The 13,031-nt window shown below is 27.8% G+C and overlaps 1 protein-coding gene across 1 annotated transcript in view; it reads right to left on the bottom strand.

Annotated features, from left to right (window-relative positions):
* Positions 1 to 3,348, bottom strand: part of LOC105136008 (transcription initiation factor IIB-2) — a 4,229-nt gene extending 881 nt beyond the window's left edge. The window contains exons 1-5 of the mRNA XM_011041143.1: positions 2,873 to 3,348; positions 1,645 to 1,669; positions 630 to 759; positions 406 to 536; positions 172 to 260 (exon numbers count right to left, since the gene is read on the bottom strand). Coding sequence (XP_011039445.1) covers positions 172 to 260; positions 406 to 536; positions 630 to 759; positions 1,645 to 1,669; positions 2,873 to 3,225 — 728 coding nt within the window. The 5' untranslated portion in view covers positions 3,226 to 3,348. The remainder of the gene's footprint in view (positions 1 to 171; positions 261 to 405; positions 537 to 629; positions 760 to 1,644; positions 1,670 to 2,872) is intronic.
* Between the last annotated feature and the right edge of the window lie 9,683 nt (positions 3,349 to 13,031).

Below are 13,031 nucleotides of genomic sequence, written 5' to 3'. Positions count from 1 at the left end.
AAGAGTGTTTTCTTTGCCTGGTCTTCGAACTATTTCTTCTTATTCTAAAGTATATGGATCTTGCAACAATTATTAACCAGAAGTGATGAATGAGCAACAAAAATGAGCAGAACTGAGAAAACCATCACTTTTCTAGTAAAAGTAGAGGTAATGTGAGACACTTGTAAATACCTTATATCAAACTGTTCTGACGTTTTAACAGCTTCTGTGGCAGCTTTAACTGTATGATTAGACATTCCAAGATTGGAGCAGAAACGCCTCTGCAGATCAAGTTGAGGCTGATGTTAATAACAATGGTGCTAATAATACAGATAAAACCCATATTCGCATCTGAACAATAAGGAACACTCCCTGTAAATAAAGAATAAAACCAACACAGTAAATTTAATGGGAAAAAAAGCACACCATAAAATCCCCAGCATGTATAGTTCCCATCTCCACGGACTGACCAGTCTCCAAACCCAGTTGTTTCACTATGTATTCTTTTGCTCGGCCAATTTCCTTCTTCGTGGCTCCATTGGCAACAGAGCAAATTTCTAATTGAAATTCAGAGGTTCAGAGAAGTTCAAACACTTGGGGAAAGATTAAATCAGGAAAAATCCATATGTTAAAAGAATGCTAGACAATACCCTTTACAGTTCGGGGCTTGTCTTCCTGTCGACAAGCAATGTAGAGGCAAGCAGCCAATAAAGCATCTTGATTCCTTCCTCTACTGGACTTTTGATCTTCCACCTTCTTGTAGATCTCATTGGCCCGATCCTTCAATATTATGAAAAATGCATCACCAGAGGTGCGAAAAACAAAAACAAAAGAAACATTAGGGAATTTCTCATGAACAACAAAACAAGAAAAGCATCAAATTGAACATTTCAAAACATATTTATGGTTTTCCAATAAACATGATGCCTTCACAACCCACTCCCTTCATCTTTTTCCCCTCCTCCTCATAAGAGCAAAAGATGGGGGAACACTTTGATGTTTGTGATTGATCTATTCATTGTAAGTTTAGATACCTACATGAGAATTATATGAAATAATTTCTCAATAAGCTTGCAATAAAAGTATATAACAATACGCTATCTCATCTCCCCTAACTCAATTCTCTCCCCCCACAGATGAATGAGTCTCCTTTCGCTTCGATGAGAAGAGTGAACAGTTATCAAAATATTTGAATTTCATGCTTGCTTAGAGTAGATTAGGCTTTTTCAATTAAACTGTAAAGACAAATATTCTGCAGCTCTATTTACAATCAATACATAAAAAAATTTCATTCACAGGTGATGCTTTGTGAATAAAATTTCTTTTGTATCTCCTATGCCATAATTTCATTATTTTACAAGAGATTAATCATATTTACAAAAACCTGTCACTTTATTCCAATCAAGCCATAGAATTTATAGAATATTCTCATATATCATAACTTCATAAGAATGTGCTTATACATTTATGAACGCTGGGGAAGGCCAAATCTGATTGGAATGATATACATGGCTAGTTACCTGATAATACACTAAATAACAAGACAACATTATTTACATGATAGTAAAAGGGTTTATTTCCATATTCATGCAAGGATGTTTTCAGAAAAGACACTGTTGAAACCATCAGTTTTAATATCAATATATAAATATCAAGTGTGAATACCTTGATAGTTGCAACAAGGCCCAACCTGAAACATAAATATCACACATTAGCAACGACTTTGCAAAAGTGTATTTTTTCATAAACATCATTGCGCATAAAATGCATGCACATAATAGAGAGTGAGAATTCAGTAACATAATGCTATCTCTTTACAAAGACTATAACTTTGTTGCATGAAGCATTCACAGCCTTAAAAGGCACCAACATAATCAAGCTGGACCCCCAAGTCAACTGCTACTAATAACTCATAATTTGAATCCAGAGATGCCTATCAAGATGCAAGATAATCTTGTTCCTTCTGACTTGAAACTTTATCAATTTATATTAATATTCATTCTGCCTCACATCAAAAAATTCCTTCTTGGGGATGAATTCGCATCTGTTATCGCTATTAAGTACCTAAAAGTCCAGTTCCATCAAGTAACCACAGCATCAAACCATCAACTAATCTCCTTAACATCACAGCCAATTAAACCCCTGCTACAACATCAAAATCACACCAAATGTGGGATCTAAATTCAGTTCCCTCCTCATCTAAAATCAACCCACAAACACAACACTAATACAAACAATCAACAAAGGTCCAAATCTAATCACACAAACCAAAAACACCAAACAATCAGTGAAGTCATGAACTTACATCAATTGTCCAAATCAAATGGATTCACAACTCCAATTCCAGTCAACCTCAAATCAATTAAAAAGTTGGAACTGCCATATATAAAAAGTAGGACTTTCTTGAGGAACAAAAAACACCCTTGCATTATAAGGCATAAACAAAATCAAATTGGAACAGCTATTTCCACAACCATTTCAACAAACTCGCAACTGGTGGCATATGAAACAACTAAATCATTCAAAAATTTCAGCACTTCTAGTCAATATCCATCTATGATAAAATCAAAATAGATCATTTATTGCTGAATTTGCATTTGTACCATCACTACTGTGCCCCTCCAGATCCAATTTCATCAACCTAACAACAGACTCAAAGCATCAACTAATTCCATTAACAGTGCAACCAATCAAAACCCACCAAATTCAATATCCAAGAGTTTATATTCCCTTACCCATCTAAATCAAAAATCTAAACAACCCATCAATAAAATTCATAAACTTTAACTCATTAACCTCAACCAATCACATCCAAACACCTCCACAACTTCACAATAAATCAAATAAAGCAAAACCCACAAAAACAGAAGAAAAAAATAAAAGAAAATGTTACCTATCAGACATCGTAGCAATAGTTTTAAAAGCCGTAATCAACCCACGATCAGGATTGGATCCACGATTCTGCCACCTACCAAGAGAACTGGACAAGAACTCTCCTGAAGCACCATTAGGTTTAGCAATAACAGTAGAAAGACCACCATCTGTTAATAGAGGATTAGTTGGTCCACCAACACGAACTGGATCATTATCTCCTGATTCATTCGCAAAAGTTCTCCACTCTGATGTTTCATCGATCGAGTGAGATTCTAAGACAAGACCACACTCTGAACATACTGTGTCTCCTGCTGAATGGTCGAAAACTACCTCTGTGTGTCTCTTACAATCTGAACAGAAAGCGTCCCCCATTTCTTGTTCGTTCTTAGGTTTTGAGCCGTGAGAGGAAGGGTGAGAGAGAAGGGAAAATGAGAGGAGAAAGGGATTGCTGTTAGTTAAGTGGTCTATGACTTTGGGGTGTGTTTGGTAGACATATTTATTCGGTGTCTCTTGCATGGCTCTAGAAACAAGAGGCTTTGTTTTTGTTTTTACCATTTAGTTCAGTTGACATGGTCTTACATTAATATAATATTATTTTGATAGTTAAATAATAATAATTTTTTCAGTTCAAATTTGAGTAAATATATAGAAGAATTTATTATTTTTTTTCTACATATATTAGACCATGCTTGCAATACCAAATTCTTTTTGGTACAATTTTATTAGTTTCTTGTGCTAGAGTATAATTTATTTTGGATTAATTAGAAAAAAAATATTGGCACATGTAGTCCTATATTAATATAAAATAAAAAATGGTAAAAATACTATTTACCCTAGTTTTATAATCTTTAAGATTTTTTTGAAAAACAAATCCAAAGAATCACTTGTTTTTGTGATAAATGCAGAGAAAAGAAGTGAAATAAATTGACCTTAATAGACTGAAATTTTATTCTATTTTCTAGATTTCAAGGTAAGAAATATGAATTTTTTTTATTTAGAAAGGTCTTGGATTGATTAAGATTTTTTATAAGGTATATAAAGTTAAAAAAATTTAAATTATATTTGTATAAATGATATAATATAATGAATATGATAGGTTTTATGATATTGTAAGTCGGGTGAAGGGTGTTTAATGGTTGTTTAATGGTTAAAAAGTATTAGGTTAACAATTAAATATAAAAGTGAGAAGTTGTAAATTTAAGGGTTTGACAGAGATTATTGTTTAATTTAGAAATTATATTGAATAAATATAGTTTTTTAATCAAATTTTATATTTAGAAAAATCTTGTTTTTTATCTAGTTTCTATTATTATAAACAGTGTATTAATTTAATTTTTGTAAAGATAGTTATAATAACAAATAATAACAAATATGTAAATTATTTAGCAGTAATGCCCAAGAATGATTTTAGGGCTTATTATAAATTCTATAAAATGAATTACTAGGTGAATCATATTTGAATGAAGAGGTAATTCGGACTAATTTGCAACCAAAAAAGTAGAATGAAATTCTAAATTTTCTAGAAGTTATATGGTTAGTTTATTAGACACTGTGTAATTGATAAATTAATATAATTAAAAGTGTGTTTACGAGAAAGATATGGTTTTTTTTTATTAGACCCATACAAAAAGCAATAAAAACTTGCCTTTGGTGGTAGCTTTTTGTGCATTAAATAAGTTGTACATTAAAAAAAAAAAAACATCACCTCACTACACCTCTATCTCAAACACTCTTTTAAGTGTATGAGGAGCTTCAACAGGATATATACTTGTAGATAGGTTGTTTCAACTAAGATTTTAGAACGGATTGTTTAACCAATAAAGGTAATAAATCTTAGCATGCTCTATTATTTTTAAACATAATATATATTTTTCTTAATTATACATTTTTAAACATAATAAATATTTTTCTTAATTATATATTTTTCATTTACTATATGTATTACATTCTTTAAAAGAAGATCAAACACTTGTTATGTTCAAATTAATTTGTTTACACGGATGTTTGCAAATGAACAATATAGAATTTTTATAAAAATATTGCATAAACTAATTTATGAAAGAAATTGTTTTCAAAAAAGATTTGTAAATGGTTGCATAATGGCTTTCACATGACTATAAATAAAATAATGACCTCTAGTACATAGGGTTATTGACACTACAACTAATTCTAATGGTCCATTAATGAGTTATATAATAATTGGCAATGACATTCATCAACAAGTTGCTATAATTGGTTAAGAATGGTTAAGTAGAATGTGTTTGTAGAAATTTGATCTGAGAGTAAAATCATGTTTATGAAATTACATGTCTAGGAAAAATATGAATTAATGACTTGTTTTATGGCATGTGTTTATAAAATATTAACAATTTTTTTTAAATTATCTTAAGCTATTTTATTATTGTCAATGCAATATGTGTGTGTTCGTTACTTGTTCTAAGCTTGATAATGTGTGTGGAGTTGTACTTACTAAGTTATGGTTACCTTTTCTCCCTTTGTTCTCCTTTTTAGATAAGTAGAAGATCTAGATAAGTAGAAGATTAAAGTAAAGAAGTTAATTAGTTTTGAGCTATGAAGTTTACATTGTAGTTTAAGTTATATTAACTAAGTTAAAGAATTAATCTTTTGTTATTAAATATTCATTATTAATAGTTTTGAGGACCTGTAATAAGAGTTTTAGTAATTTTTCTTTGTATGATTTTTTTTCTTGTTTAAGACTTGATGTTGTAAGTAATTGTACATATACAATTTTGCATATTAAAAATACACTAAAATGATGATTAAATTATAATAATGAAATTAATTACTAGAAAAGATGAAAATTGATAAATTTTTCATATGCATAAATCCTTTGATTAATAGCTAGATCTACATACAAGTCTGGAAACTTAAACCTTGTGAGATATTTAACTTAATTTAATTAAGACAAAAGGTATTTATATAAGTTCAAAAACTTTAACTATATGAGATTTTAACTTGATTTGATGAAAATAAAATATTAATATGAATTACTAGATTATATTCATTTTTTATTCCTCTCGTGATTTGGTGGCTTTATTATCTATCTACAAACATGTCATATATAATATATCTTATTTTAGAAAAATTAGTATGAAAATTACTTTAAATACCCTTAACTATAAGGATATTAAAGTAATAACTATGAAATGTATTTTGAACTTAGTTTTTTTAATTTAATTTTATTTCAATCTCAATTTAGGCTCATTTTGAACTTAGTTTTTTTAATTTAATTTTGTTTCAATCCCAATAAGTTTTATTTAGGCTCAAACTAATAAATTTAATTTGTTTGGTCACGTGAAGCTTTTGTCGTGGGTTAGACTTATAGAAAATCTTAGTATCTAAAATGATCATATATGAAAATACATATATTTAGTATTTAGTTAATTTTATAATATTTTCTCTTGTTATTCAATTCAATTTATCTTCTTGTGTAGGCGACTCATTCCTTCCACATCTAAATTTCAAATCAAAGCCAAAACATATAGTCTAAGCATGAAATTGTTTGCAATTAGCGGTGCACTTAATTGCCAAATCATATGGATAAAACCTACGTGTGGTTGAAAATGTGTTTTATTTGAGAAATTAAATACTCTAATTTTATCGTTACAATAAATAAAGTCGCATTATTATTCTTCAAGTATAAAATATACGTACAAGTTTCATAAACAAGAATAAAGATGTTTATGTGGCGGTATGGATGTTTTTGGTGTGCCTTTACATGGGCTGAATTGGTAACGTAAAGTGACCGCTAATCTTGATCTACTGGCTCCACGACTCTGACATGGCTGCGAATTGGGTGCTTATTTCCGGAATGGATGTCGGTAAAACTAGCTAGTTCACCCGCGTACGACGGATTAGTTGACTTGTGCTTTATTGCGAGTCAGGTGACCGGCGATGCACTTACTGTCGTCTAGGATGCCAGGAAAGATTATCTTGGACCAAAATTCGGATATCGAAAGGTAATCAAAATAAAATTTTAGATTAAAATTAAAATTTAAAAAAATTAAAGGACTAAAAAAATCTAAGGACCAAAATTCTAAAAAGTCCGGCTCATAAACGGTAAAGAAAAGAAAAAAACTTCATTTTTGCTTTAGTGTCAAACTCGATCCCCCAAAGTTTTAATTATTTTAAATAATAAAATTTTAGTATATTATACTTTACCAACTCAAGTATCAACTTAATATCTAAAAGTTTTTGATGGGTGTTTTTTCTTATAAGCACTATTTAAAAAATTATATTAACCAAAGAATATAGGTAGAAAAAGAATGAGTAAAATAATATAATTTGATACACATTGTAGTTAAAAAACACAACATTTAAAGTTATCACATGTGTTAAATATGAAATTTTAAAGAAATTGTTAGATGAGCTGGCACAAATTACAATAAAAAAAGATAAAAAAGAAAAAAGTCTTAAAAAGTATATTTATCAGTATTATATAAATTTTAATATGATGAATTAAACAATATTGATGAAGATTACAATAATAACCATAATATATCATATTCTTCATTCAAGGACAAGCAAGCCATCTATTGCGTGTGACCCACTCAGGTCGTCGTTGGTGACTTTTATTGATGTCGTTAAATTTAAATCGTCAAGAAGTTTTTTGTTACCAATGATATTGTAATCAGAGTTTTGATATATCTCTAAGACTTTTTTTTTCCTCTCTCCTCATTATAATTTATTACTTGCTTTTAAATAAAGAGTGTGATCCATTTCAATCATTATTGATAATATTTTTTAATGTTATTGAATTTATTTTATTAAGTTTTTTTAATAATAATAATAATATTGTAATTAGAATTTTAGTGAAGCTTTAAGGTTTCTTTCTTTTTTAAAAAAATTCTCTTATCTCTCCTCGTAGTGATTTATGTAACTTATTTAACAATTTTTTAAAAGTATTGTGTTTTCCATCATTGACTATTTTTATTTTAAATGTTGCTTTTTCAATCACGCGTAACATTTACTAAACTATGTTATTTCATCCATTCTTTTTTAAATTGTATTATTTGGTTAATTTTTTTATTTAAACAATGCTGATCTTCAATACAAATCTTTTGTGAGACCACAGTCTTTATCAAACTAATTGAAACAAATTGTTGGCTCAAATCCCAATCAATGCAATATATAATACTAAAATAAACAATCAGTGATGAAAGTACAAAAAGCTTTAGGGACAGGAAAAAAACATGGAAATATTGTTTCAATCCACGATGCTGGCTCTTTCAGTCTATAATTATGTCTCGATTCCTTTTAGATTTTTTTTAAATGATTAATTTGCTTCATTTATCTGGTTTTTTGTCATCGTCTTGATTGGATTCGTTGAATAAATCATAAAACCTGAGATTTCTGACTTCATTAAAATGCTGCTTTCCAGTTACTATCATCAATCTAGAATGGTGCCCAGTACCAAATGGAAATCAGGCACGAGTATGGATGGTTTTTCTTTCTATCTCCCTTTCTTTTTCTTTGTCCTGTCTCCTTTTATTTATTGTGATTGTTGCCATTATTACATCTCGGTATTTTCTTGTCGGCATGACAGCGCAGCCTATACCATTTTGTCGAGTCATGAGTAATAGAAAAAGAAACTTCTTTTATGAAATTCATTGCTCTGCAGCATGTAAATTTTTTCAATTGGTTGGTATTTTGTTTATTTTATTGTAATTATAAATATCAAAATATCAATTAGTGTGTCTATATATTCAACCAGTTCAAATATAAAAATAAATTAACTTTAAATTATACAATGCAAATACAATGTCAATCATTTAAACATAATTTAAACATTTTAAATAATCAAGAGTAAAAACAAAAAAAAAAAACTTTAATTGAAAATAAATCAACATAAGTAAAATATCAAAATATAGAAAAAATAAAAGGTTTTAATATATAAAAAAACATAAATCAAACATCATCTCTATCATTAACATATAAATAAATATATTGATCTTGTGGTAATATACAAAAAAAATTATCAACTAGACATTTAGATAGATAGTTATTTTAACTAAACTTGTTTTTGTTATCAAAATAGATCTCTTCATTCTCTCAATCATAGTTTTTAAACTTAGCCCCACCTGGCGGGTTGACTAGGGACCGGGTTGACCAGGGACCCGATTGACTTGGGATTGAAATCGGGTTAGGTTTAAAAAAATAGAAGAAATTATAATCTGAGGTAACTCGGCTAACTTGGAAAAACTCGATTGTAACTCGTTAACTATTTAGCAGGTTGACCAAGGACCCGATTGACTCGGGATTGGAATCGGGTTAGGTTTAAAAAAATAGAGGAAATTATAACCTGAGGTAACTCGGCTAACTTGAAAAAACTCGATTGTAACTCGTTAACTATTTTTTATTTTTTTACTAAAATAATATTATTTTGATTTATAAAAAAATAGGATTAACTCAGGTGATCTGGTCAAAACCCGATAACCCTAAAAAAACTCATGACTAGAGCCTTGGACCAAGTCGACCACTAAACTGAGTTTCAAAACTCTGCTCTCGATCCAAAATAAATGAAGGTATTTCAATGATCTTCCAACTTAAATTCTTTCTATCAAAAAAACTAGGTTAATCACAAATTCATTCATTCAATAAATTAATGTTATTAATATTAATAGATTCTAAAATATTCATTGTTTTGCTTAAATTCTTACGAAATATAAATATGAAAGAAAACAATAAAAATATAATTTTTATATAATAGTGATAAATTTATTTTTAAAAAATTAATACCAATGCTAATAAAAAAAAATAAGTAAGTTTTTATTAATTTTTTTTAAGTATAAACCAATTTTAAGAAAAGAAATTCCAAAATTACACACACACACTCATATATATATATATATCCACTTTTTAGTCAGGGTCTCTATGCCAAACTAAAGATGGCATTTTTCCATATGACTGCATGATTTTGAAGAAAGGACAAACAAATTTACTAACTAGGCTCAGTGTCCGCCGGGAGGTCAGATTATTTTTTGCGCAAAAAATAATGTTCAATTGCTCTAAATATGTGTTTTTCTTTTTACAAAAAAATACATGGCTCAATTTATAAAATCCAACTGCATCGAATAAACTAACTTTAATTTAAATAAAAAAAACAATAGTAAATAGATTCAATTTAAAAAGAAAAATAATTAGCATAATCTAAGAAAAAATAATTTTTTAAAAGGGAGAACAATATATCTTAATCTATAACCCATTAAATATTGAAAAACAAACCAGGATACAAAAAGATTATAAAAAACTATTCATGGTTAACTCGAGTTAACATGACAATCCTATAATATTTTGCTAGACTCACGATTCAAATTATGAGATTGAAATAATTTGATAAAAAAATAAAAATAATTACAATGATTTTTTTTGTTAAAAAAAGTTAACTTTTTAAATATATGACTCAAATTAGTAGACCTGAAGTAGTCTATTGAAAAAAAAAAACATAAAGTCCAATTCATGATCAATTAATATTGAAGATGAAATTAAAAAAATAATTTTAACTATACAAAAGGATTAAAAAATAACAATTAAAAAAATAAAGATTAAGACTTAAATACCAAATAAATTTTATATTTAATTAAAAAGAAAAATTAATTTAGCAAAAGCATTGAAACAAAATAAAAAAATAGAGATCAAAATTGATATAAAAATAAAAAAACAATTATGATTGAAGGGTAAAATTAAAAAAAATAATAAATTTTTCAAAAGAACTAATTAAAAAAATTAGAAATCAAAACAATAAGAACCAAATTGAAAAACTTAATACCATTATTCTAAATTGAAGAATGAAATTCAAATCAAATAAAACTTTTATAAAAAGGTCAAAGAAAAAAATTAAAAATTAAAAAAATAAGGACTGAATTGAAAAATATAATATGTACATACTGGTATTGAAATATGAATTTTAAAATAAATAAAACTTTTATAAAAGGATAAAAACAAAAATCAAAAATAAAAAAATCAAAAAATCAAAAATAAAATATTAATAACAAAAAACACTAAATTGTAATTATTATTTTTTAAAAACATTCATCAATAATAAACCAAATAACCACACCATCAGTTACCACTCTATATAGAAAAAAACAAGACATTACTTCCAATAATATAGTCAAAAGGTATTTTTAAATATTAAAAGGTGTTGCATGTTTCAAAATATATAAGTAATTTTTTAATATTTTTTTTAAAATTTAATCTAATCATGGTGGAGGGGAGGCTAATAGGCTGCTTAATTATTATAGCCTCACAGCAGCCTTCACTCAAAAAAAAAAAAAAAAAAGGAAGAAAGAAAGAAAAGCCAATGGTTGATTTTTATCGATAAGCCAGGAACCCACAACAGCAATGAAGAATATTATTAAGGCCCAATTGCACTCAAGCCTGCGTGTTTACATCTTTTACAAGGTTGGGCTTAGTTTTCCCCAAAACCAACCTTACGGATGGAGATAACGAACATTCATCTGAAGCTGCTGCTGCTGCTGCCTATTCCTCTGTTACTTTAGCCCTCACTTGTCTTGCTTATACCCATTTCTAACAATTACAAATACTTGTTCAATTTTTTTTATTATCAAATACTTGTTTAATTTATAAGCACAATAGAACCAAACAATTACAAAATGATTAATTCTATTATTTTTTCCCTCAATGATAATATTAGGGTATTCAAAAAATCTGATCAAGGATCGAAATAGCTGCTATTATCTGCTAATTATAGTGATATTATCCTTTAATAAAAAAATCTTTGACAAAAATCATTAAAAAGATTTTTTTTATTTTTATTTTTTGGTAATAATCATGAATGAAGCTTTACAAAGTGATCAACAAAATAATTTCTCGGAAAAAAACATGTTGTATGAACAAAAAATAAATCAAACAAATTTGACCTGCCTTGGTCCCTAGTGATTGACATATATATATAGAATCTTATTTGTCATCAAAGGATCATAAGTCCTTACTACACACATACAAATTCATGTCACAAAATGCCATATACATTTTTCTCTCCTTCTCTTTCACGAAATTGTCATCTCAAGGTGGTCCATGTAGAGAAAATTTGGAATGGATAATTTTATAAAGTGCCTAAAGTATCTTCTTAATTTATTATCCAGTTCAAAAAATGACTAGATTCCTTTTTCTTTTATGAACTATTTTCTCAAGGAATTGTCTTATATATAAAAAAAATTATTTTATCCCAATAACTTAAGCTGTTAAGTGAGATATCAAAATATAATTTATATTATTTTTTATCATATCCTATCAAGTGAAAGTTATTTGAGTTTGAAACTTGTATAGACCCATATTATCTTGTACTTGATTTTTATCAAATAAATTAAAACGGTGAGATTCAAACTCGTGATTACTTGTTTATCAAAACTTTGATATCATATCAAAAAATTATCTTAACTTATTTACCTAATCTGTTAGGTAAGATCTCACAATATAATTTATATTATTTTCTGTCTTATATACCTTCTTAACATCATTGCAAAATACAAGAAAAATCCAAAAGCTCAGTTAATGATTCCTACATGTAACCTTAGTGAACACATTCTAATTAATTTTAAAATAAGTCATCTACGATTATTAAAAAAATATACAAAGTAATATATTATTAATACATCCATAAATAAAAAAGAAAAATTACTACACAGATAAAAATAATGCCTTTCAAAATCAAGATGGATCATATCTATTGCCAACTTGAGGCTATGTGACAAGTCATGAAGGATGATTCCCATTTCGACCAATTCTGACAATAACTAATACTTGGACTTCCAAGGATTTTAAGTTTGTGGTTGGAATTGTAGAGAGGCATTGTGAACGTTTGACAGGACAAGGGCAAAGCAAGTAGCAAGTCATGGGAGCAATTCCCATGAGACAAGCAAAGGATTTTTGTTGTTGTTTAAAAATATGATAATTATCTAGGTGTTTTAAGATGATTTTGATATAAGAATATTAAAATAATTAAAATTAATCTAAAATAATATCAATTTAATGCTTTTTAATATAAAGAATCCTTTAAAAAAAATTAATTTTAACCAATTTACTAAACATTCGAGAAATCCACTGCCAAGCACTCCAAAGCTTGGAGGTGCAGGGATATCTTTTATTGATTGAACAAATTTGCAAGAGAAGGGAAAGGTAGTCCTAGGATTGCT

The sequence above is a fragment of the Populus euphratica genome, unplaced genomic scaffold (assembly GCF_000495115.2).
Source record: "Populus euphratica unplaced genomic scaffold, PopEup_1.0 scaffold156.1, whole genome shotgun sequence".
NCBI lineage: Eukaryota > Viridiplantae > Streptophyta > Magnoliopsida > Malpighiales > Salicaceae > Populus > Populus euphratica.
The sequence above is the reverse complement of the archived record's forward strand: the minus strand, read 5'-3'. Positions and strand labels throughout refer to the sequence as shown.